The following is a 9,760-nucleotide window of genomic DNA, read 5'->3' on the forward strand; positions in this document are numbered from 1 at the left end:
CAGGTGCGTGCCACAATGCCCAGCTAATTTTTTGTATTTTTAGTAGAAATGGGGTTTCAACATGTTAGCCAGGCTGGTCTCAAACTTCTGACCTCAGGTGATCCGCCCGCCTCGGCCTCCCAAAGTTCTGGGATTACAGGCGTGAGCCATTGCGCCTGGCAGAACGTGGGTATTTTAATGTTTGGCAATATGGATTTAAAATTACTCAGAGCCATCAAATGCTAATGTTTATACATTTCTATCTTAATGGCTAGATACCTGGTGTTATCACAGTGCTAGATAGCTGGTGGCCTAGAACTGTGTGGGGAAAATGAACAGCTGGCACTGAGGAGCCCATCTTTTACCTGCGGCTGTTAATGTTCTGAAAACGAAAGCACATTTTCTGGTTGGATTCATCCAAGGCCATCCAAGGCTATCATCAGTGTCAGCTGGCACAACCAGCTCTGACTCCCAAGAGCTCCCGTCTCACAGCACATGGTTCTCCGAATCAGTCCCCTGGACAGTTGGTGGCTTTATTTGTTTCTGGGGATAATACAACAACAGTAGCCATTTAGCTATGTCTTGGAGACCAGTGAGTAACCGTGGGCTTGGGAGAAGACGGTTACTGCTGAAATACATGGTGCACTGAAGCATATCTGAACTGTATTGCTAACTGATGAGTAATCAAAAATAAGACTGGGGCGCCAGGCGTGGTGGCTCACGCCTGCAATCCCAGCACTTTGGGAGGCCGAGATGGGCGGATCACGAGGCCAGGAGATCGAGACCATCCTGGCTAACACGGTGAAGCCCCATCTCTACTAAAAATACAAAAAAAAAAAATTAGCCGGGTATGGTGGCATGCACCTGTAGTCCCAGCTACTTGGGAGGCTGAGGCAGGAGAATGGCATGAACCTGGGAGGCGGAGCTTGCAGTGAGCTGAGATCCTGCCACTGCACTCCAGCCTGGGTGAAAGAGCGAGACTCCGTCTCAATAAATAAATAAATAAATAAGATCGGGGTAAGCCATTAAAGATTGAAAACATGTTGTTGATAATCCACAAAGTGAGAGGAGGAAGGCCTGCGATTCAGTTACTAACGGCACCCACTGATTGCATGTAAGAGTAGGCTGGAAACCCCATTTTATTTTATTTTTATTTTTCAAACACCAACTTGAACCAGACAAGCCCATTTTATTTGGGCCCATTTTATTTGAGAGAACTATGCTTAGAAAGTTGCTAAGATTACATATAGCTAGAAAATAGTATGGCTACGGCTCAACCTGAGTTCTCTGCCATAAACATACACACTCTTTTCTTCATGTAATACCAAGTAGGTCCCTGTTTGTCTTTATGTTTTTGTTTGCTTTGGACTAAGAATTTACACATTTGAAAGATGCTCCTTACCAAGCTGTTTTTAAGGCGCCCATGGAGAAGTTAAACATAACCCCCAATCCTCTCTGGATGTTTTGGCAAATGCTTCTACCCCAGTGACCACTTAAAGCTATTAACGACCAAGAGGCTGGCTACCCGGGTTCAGGAATCTTCCAAAATAAACTTCTAGTCTAGTTGGCCCTCTGCTGGTTTAGTCCCAGGACTGCAAAAAGTCCTTCTAGCTCCTTGGTAGGCGACGTACAAAGGGCACAAACCTCGCACCATGGTGATCACAGTCAGAGTCAATTCTAGATAACAGACATTTTTGCTCAGCATATTATCATTAAGCTCATGGCAAGAACTTCTAGGCAGAGATTTTTAAAAACACAGAATAGAAATGGAATATTTTCCTTGGACTAAAAGGCAGAAAGTCTTGACAGATCCAGATGTAAAACAGTATTTACATACTTATTGCCATTAGGTATATTTATTTCCCCTTGATAGTGTATATTAATTCCTCAAATATTTACTGAATGCTTACTATGTGCCTGGAATATAATGCAGTTAATAAACAGATATAGCCTCATGGAGCTTACATTCCAGTGGAGAGATAAACAATAAGCAAGAAAACAAACAATGATTATAAATGACAAAAAATGCTATGGAGCTTAAAAAAAAAAAGGCTGGACACGGTGGCTCACGCCTGTAATCCCAGCACTTTGGGAGGCCGAGGCGGGAGGATCACGAGGTCAGGAGATGGAGACCATCCTGGCTAACACGGTGAAACCCCGTCTCTACTAAAAACACAAAAAATTAGCCGGGCGTGGTGGCGGGCGCCTGTAGTCCCAGCTACTCGGAGAGGCTGAGGCAGGAGAATGGCGTGAACCCGGGAGGCGGAGCTTGCAGTGAGCCGAGATTGCGCCACCGCACTCCAGCCTGGGCAACAGAGTGAGACTTCGTCTCAAAAAAAAAAAAGACACTGCAACAGGGAATGGAGGGGGTGCTACTCAGACAGTGCAGTCAGGCAGCCCTCTCTGAGTGGGTGACTTTGAAACTCACTACACAAGGAGTGGGAGGAACAGCCTGTGTTGATAGCCTTGAGGTGGGAAGAGGCCAGTGTGACTCAGGGCCAGAGTGCGTGGAACAAAGTAGGGGGTACGATTGACTGGAGCTGTGGATCCTCGTAGTCATGGCAAGAAGGGTTATTTTTATTCAGGGTACGATGGGAAGCCACCAATGGAATTGTAACTATGGAGATGACACTAATATGGTTTAAACTTTTCAAGTTTAACTCTGCCCTTCCTGTGAAGAACAATCGAAAAGGGATCAAGAATAGAAACAGGAAGATGAGTTAGGAGGCGATTTCAAAACTCCATGCCAGACACGATGGTATCTTGGACCAGGGTGTTTGGAGTAGAGGTAGAGAGAAGCAGACAGGCAAATTGCAGATGGATTTGAGAGATAAAAATGCAATAAATTACTTAAAATTGAGGCATGAAGTGTGATGGAGAAAATCAAGGATTACTGTAGGTATTTACTTTGCATATATGGCTAAGTAGGGGCACTACTCATTTAGACAGAAAAGACTGACATAAACAGGTTGGGAAAGGTGGTGGTTTGAGAAATCAGGATTGAAACCTGGCAATTTAGCAATTAGTGTAAACCTGTGGATATGCAAGAAAGAAATGTGGGCTGAAATGCAAACACCAGAGTCACCAGCCAAGAAATGGATTGAGAGTCAAGAGAATGAATGAGATGAAGTAGATAGAGAATTGACGGAAATAAGAGAAGTGGACCCAGCACTGAGCCCTGGAGAACTTAACATTTAAAGGCCGCCAGAGAAACCTGTAAACGAAACTAACAAATGGGTAAAGAAAAAAAGGAAAAAAGGAAAGCCCAATACTTATTTGTTTATTTAAGGACTACATTTCCTCGCCCTGCTACTTTGCTGTTCACGTTTATTTCCTCAGTACCTAAAACAGTGCCTGGCACTCAATAAATACTAGTTGGTTTGATGAATGAGTGGTGAGAACAGTGGGCTACAATGGACCAGGAGAGAATGAGAGGTGAAGAAGTACAATTGGCATGTGAGGAAAGGTTGCTGTGAAAGGCAGCAGAAAATTGGAACAGTAACTAGAAGGGATATGGAATCAAAGAAGAAATGTTTTTTTAATGGGATATATGATACTTCACTGACCTAACATTATTAATTTATACTGATACTATATTCCTATACTAAAAGGCCAATTTATAATTCTATATTTGAGAGCAAATATACACATTTGTTAAGATCCATTGATCATACAATTAATTTATTTAAGTAGACAAGATAGATATTTGTCTTCTATGTACCATGTGTTGGGCAGTGAACAACTCTGCCTGCAAGGAACTTAACATCCAGTAATTATCTAAAGTGATGATGATGATGATTCGTTTAGAAATGATTTCATCGTAGTACAGTTATCCGTGCTAAAACTTTATTTTTGCTTCTCTGGACTGGAACATTACCTGCTTACAAGCAAGTGAATTTAAATCCTACCCCTAAGCTAAATAGAAGGTTATAGGAGTTAAGTAACTTGTCCAAGGTCACATTAGTAATAAATGATGAAGCTGGCATTCAAATTCGGGTGTCTCTGACAATGGTTTGTGCTCATAAGCACCATGTTAAATGTATTTGAAATTCACACCAGAATACAGTATTACCATAAAATATGATAATATATTATGTGTATTCTTTCTGTAACAATTAAAAATAAACTTTCCCAACTTGGTTCTTCATAATAAAATCCTAAAATCAATGTTGGAAGGGTATGGAAGATACTCCATGTATCTGTCAAAGGGAATCAGCATCAGGGAGTGTGAGCAAAGATAATGCAAATAAATGGATGAGGTGAAACAATAACTAACTCACATGAATAAATGATCAGACCACCCAACAAATTCAATGTCAAGGTCCCAGACTGGAAAAAACCCAGGCTTCTTATTTTGTTGTTTTTGCCGCAAGTATCTTTGGACTAGTCTCTTTGTTAGTTTTCATCCTAGCTATAGTGGACAATTCTACGATGACTCCCAAGATTCCCACCTGCTGGGAATATAATGAGATATCAGTCCCTTGTTATATGAAAAAGGTCATGGGATAGTTACTCCCAGAATCATATTACATTATAATCAGAAGATTAAAGACATATTCTCCTTCCAGCTATGAGAAGGCATGTGGCTTACAACCTGAGGCGGCCTCTAATTGCTGAGAGGGGCTTTGGCTGGCTGATAGCCAGCAAGAGAAAGGGAACTCAGTCCTACAATATAATTCAAATGGAATTCTGCCAACAGCCTTAACGAGCTTGGAAGAGGACCCAAGCTGCAGCCAAGATGACACCTCTGGTCAGCACCTGAACACTAATCTGCACCAAACTCCTGAGCAGTGGAAAACTCAAATAATAAATGAATGCTGTGTGAAACTGCTAAATTTGTGGTAATTTGTTATACAGTAATAGAAAACTAAAATTCAAGTCAGTATTCATCCCTTCCACAGACACTGATAGGGGAGACTTAAGATTGCTATGTTAGGCCGGGCGCGGTGGCTCACGCCTGTGATCCCAGCACTTTGGGAGGCCGAGGTGGGCGGATCACAAGGTCAGGAGATCAAGACCATCCTGGCTAACACGGTGGAACCCCGTCTCTAATAAAATACAAAAAATTAGCCGGGCATGGTGGCAGGCGCCTGTAGTCCCAGCTACTCGGGAGGCTGAGGCAGGAGAATGGCGTGAGCCCGGGAGGGGGAGCTTGCAGTGAGCTGAGATCACACCACTGCAGTCCAGCCTGGGTGACAGAGTGAGACTCCATCTCAAAAACAAAAAAATTGCTATGTTAGCACATTATTCTAAGGGTAATAAGGGAAACAGAGTTTTTAATTCTGAATTGTCCTAATCCATGATCTTTCATGTCTCTATGCCTTTTTTTTTTTTAGTTTTTGTGGGTACATAATAGTTGTACCTCCATGCCTTTACACTTATGGTTCCCTGATGAACTCTTACTCAAACTTCAAAACCCAGGTCAAATGTTGCTTCTTCAAAGCAGCATTTCCTTATAGCCACCCCATCCACTCCTAAGCAGACTAAATTACTCCTCTTTGCTTCCACGGCAGCAGCTTGTGTCTACATCTATCAAAACACTTGCTGGGATGCACTGTCATAACTTTTGATGTATATCTCCGCTTCCCTCTCCACTCAGACTGTGAATCTTTAGGGCAGAGCTGCACCAGTCTCCTGCCTAGTGCCTGGTATATAGTGGGTACTAAATAGTTGGATACTGGAGGGAATGGAGTCTCTGGATAAACAGAGGCTTTTGATGCCCTGGGAGTGGCTGTTTCTTTTCCAGCACAGCTGATCAGGCCTCAGGTATTAGTGGAAACTCAGAGAGCTCCAAGACAACAGCTTAGGTGAATAACCAAGCACTTCCTGCCTTAAAAAGGTAGATATTTATTGTTTGTCTCAAAAGAGCTGGCCTGAAATATATAGGTGTGCTTGAAGTAACAGGTGACAGATGCTGAGAAGGACTGAGATTCTCCCCAAAAAGGATGACAGGAAGCTGTGTCGGATTTGTTCTAAGTCAAGCCATGTGCTAGCTTTGCATGCTTGCCAATTCAACGCATTTGTGTTAATCCACTCCTGAAATCAAATGTCAACCAAACAGACTACAATCTCACCGAATTAGTTTTACTCAATGGCTTAAAACTATGGGTAACAAAACAGAAATGAGAATCATATATCAACAATATTCATGGCATTCACAGAACCCTGGGGCAGATAGCATTTTTAGAAAATCACAGACTCAGGCAAAATAGTGCATAATCTGTAGGGAACAAACAGCATTTGGTTGGTAAGCTTTTAGAGATAATTCTCATTTTCCTTCGGACCCACTCCATGGGCAAATCCTTGAACTATAAGGAAATGCTCCCTTGGATTTAACTTAAATTAACCATGATACTTCTTTAGGATTCTGCCTTAGTGGAGAAGGAGATCATTAGAATCAGAGGATAAAAAGCAGGGCATGGAAATAAGGAATCTGTCTAATGCTGCATCACCAGCTCACAGGAGCTAGATTCTCTTTATAAACAAATCATTAAAAAACAAACAAATGAGGTACTGCTTTCTAATACAAGTATTATGACCACATTGCCAGAAACTTGGAAAACTTCAGGGGGAAAATGGTCTTGCCACCTTAAAACAATTTAATTATTCTTAATTTATTATTTAATAAAATTGTTATATTTTTAAATATTTTCAAAAGCTTTCAGCATAAATAATGTCAGTACCTCTTTTGTCTCCTCTTGGGTATACTGGAGTCATGCCTAGGAATCAAGTCAGATCCTGTAGGTTCTACATTTTGAAGCTTTTTTACAAGTACTGGCTGGCATTGACTCAAAAGGCAGCTATCTGATGACACAATTTCCCTAAGATGAGCAGTGAGGAGAAAACATCAGGTCTGGGTTCCAATCTTTCTTTAGTGATAACACTAGATGCTCCTTCATTCATTCAACAAACATTAATTGAGCATCTATTATGTACCAGACATTGTGCTAGGTGCTAGGGCTACAGCTATGAATTAGATAGATAAGGTCCCTGCTCTCACAGGACTTATATTCTCATGTGGGTGCGTATATGTAAGTATGTAGACACTGTGTAGAAGAAGAAAGGGAAAACCATGAGAAAGTAGTCTCTTAAAAATTAGCTTCCTCCTCTGAAAAAAAATAGGATAATAAAAGCATCTACTTATAAGGTTGTTGTGCGGAGAAGTGTGCAAATATATTATTTAAAATGCTAACGGAAACTTCAAACCATCAGAACACAGTAAATACCTTCAATGCTCTGGGGGCCCACAAGATTCATGGCCTGGTGAGCTGGATATTCCACTCGGGGCCTGGCTATGCCCAGTTGCTCCATAACGCCATGAAGCAGCCTCTGGATATCTGTTTCTGAGACCCGGTCAGGGGTCCGGGGGCTGTAAGCAAATGCTGGAGTCCATCCAGATGCCAGCCAAAACAGTAGGCCAGATAGCATGGTAGAGACCATCCTGGAGACCATTGTTAACCTGCAGATAAAAGACCAAATGTATACTGATAGGCTACAATCGGCAATTGTGATAATACAATTATAATGATGCACCCACTCCAGGTTGTGGTTCAAGGACCACCCAGAAAGGGGTTGTAATAAAAAATCCTTAGGAGGTTGCTTTTGTCTTAAGTTTCCATGCTAGGCAGAACAGGCAGGACATCATTGCAGAAAGGTATTAAACAAAACAGTTGCAGGTATCCAATTCCCTCTATTTGCATTCTTGAGAAAGCTAGGCTGGAATGGCCGTTCTCACTCATAATTTTTATCCTTGTAGCTCCCTGAAAGCTCTGCATTACTCCTAACTTCATCACTCTCTCCCTCGCTTACTAAAACAAATAAACCAAACTCGCTTAAATTTTGAGAAAGAGATAGTGGCATCTTGGGTTTTCCCAGTTTCAGGGAATAAAAGGCTAACAGGAGGGAGTCAGGAAGACACAAATGGTCAAGAAGCTCAGGAAGGTTGGGAGTGATGGCAGGAAAACATTTTAGTTTAGCAAACATCCAATACGTTTGAGATCCTGAAAGGAAGGAAAATGTTGCTTAGATCCCGCCCTGCAATCTGCTAGGGTAGTCTGAGGTATGTTTGCTCAGTTTCCTCCTCTGCAAAACGGAGATAATTAAAGCATTTACCTTTTAGGGTTGTTGTGAGGGTGTGTGCACATACATGTTAAGAGTGTTTAGGACAATGCCAGGCACAGAATGAGCCCCTGTATTGCTATTATTATGCTGGTAACATTGCCTTAACAGTTCTGGAGGTTAGAATTTGGGAAGGCAGTGGTGGTGAGAGGGAGAAAACTAGCCTGGGGGTGGGAGGGTCAATCTGTCCTAAATGTTTGTTTCTATGGGTATGTCTGCAAAACAAGTGAACATTATCCTTGCAGTTTACCCCACAGCTGCTTAACCTGTTTGGATGCATGCTTCAGGCAGCTGCCTTGCAAACCCTTTTTTTTTTTTTTTTTTTTTTTTGAGACAGAGTTTCACTCTTGTTGCCCACGCTGGAGTGCAGTGGCGCCATCTCCACTCACTGCAACCTCCACCTCCCGGGTTCAAGTGATTCTCCTGCCTCAGCCTCCCAAGTAGCTGGAATTACAGGCGCCCACAACCAAACCCGGCTAATTTTTGTATTTTTAATAGAGGCCGTGTTTCACCATATTGATCAGGCTGGTCTCGAACTCCTGAGCTCAGGTGATCCACCTCCTCCCCTCAGCCTCCCAAAGCGCTAGGATTACAGGCGTGAGCCACCATGACTGGCGCAAACCCTCCTTCTAATCATTCTACTGAGGATGGGGGATGGAGAGTTGGAAGGAGGCAAAATCGTGCATTTCCTTTACTGAAACTAAAATTTTTATACCCTCCAATTTTCTTTTTCTGCAAAGAAAAGGCCTTTTCTAGCCACTAGATATAAAACCTCGCTCTCCAAAGAGCTGAGAGTAGCTGTTTAACAGCAAAATCTGCAATTCTGATGGAAAAGGCTGGAGGCAAGCACGAGGCTCTCTATCTCCATCTTTCCCTTGTCCACTCTGAATGCAGGATGTCTGTTTCACTTCCATCCCAGCAAACGCCGCTCTGATTTGATGAACTACCCAATCTCCTCCCTCAGTACTCCCTTCCCCTTACCGATAGCCAAACATTCTAATCCCCTACCCATCCTTTGTCTGACCCCAGCCTCCACCTCAAGGATTTTAGCAAGACGCCCTCCCCCCACTGGCGATACCAAATCTTGGGTTGGCGGCAGGCGGCCAGCCGACATCAAAGCTGTACTCACCGAAGGGCAGCCCGAGGAGCCTACTGCGGTATGGGCCTTGGTGGGGGTCAGGCCAGGAGCGGGCGAACTGGAGAGCTCCTGCGTCACCCTCCTCCGCATCTTAGCTCCGCCCCAGCCCCTCCTCCAGCAGGTGGAAGTTGCCTCGCCAGGACTCCCCAGACTGCATCCCAGATAAGTGTGCCTCTCACCAGGAGCCGCACAGCTCTTCAACCCACACATTCTGCATACAAACCTCTTGACTATAACATTCCCTAGAGACCCTCTTCAACTCCATCGACCTCTGTGGAAGTCATTCATCTCCTTTCTCAGTCTCAATTACAATGTGCCAGATCACCACTATAGCACACCTTTAATTTTGTCAACTTCTAGAATATGTTTTTTGTTTGTGTCTAAAGTCTTTCAGCTTCAAGAGGGAAGAGGCAATGAATGGTAGAGGGACAAAAGATGAAGTCTTAAGAACTTTTAATGGTGGATATGGTAAGGTATACCCTGCTCTGAGGGGCCTCTTACTGATCAGGAAAACTATGGGGATAT

At 43.1% G+C, this 9,760-nt stretch overlaps 1 protein-coding gene across 2 annotated transcripts in view; it reads right to left on the reverse strand.

Annotated features, from left to right (window-relative positions):
* SCG5 (secretogranin V) overlaps positions 1-9,358 on the reverse strand; it is a 56,627-nt gene extending 47,269 nt beyond the window's left edge. Inside the window, exons 1-2 of one of the 2 annotated variants that reach the window (XM_032175871.2) lie at positions 9,227-9,358; positions 7,206-7,438 (exon numbers count right to left, since the gene is read on the reverse strand). In XM_032175871.2, the coding sequence (XP_032031762.1) occupies positions 7,206-7,431 (226 nt within the window). In that variant the 5' untranslated portion in view covers positions 7,432-7,438; positions 9,227-9,358. The remainder of the gene's footprint in view (positions 1-7,205; positions 7,439-9,226) is intronic. The other variant, XM_032175872.2, reaches the window with a different exon arrangement.
* Positions 9,359-9,760: the final 402 nt, after the last annotated feature.

This window comes from Hylobates moloch, unplaced genomic scaffold, assembly GCF_009828535.3.
Source record: "Hylobates moloch isolate HMO894 unplaced genomic scaffold, HMol_V3 SCAFFOLD_14, whole genome shotgun sequence".
NCBI classification, from domain to species: Eukaryota; Metazoa; Chordata; class Mammalia; order Primates; family Hylobatidae; genus Hylobates; species Hylobates moloch.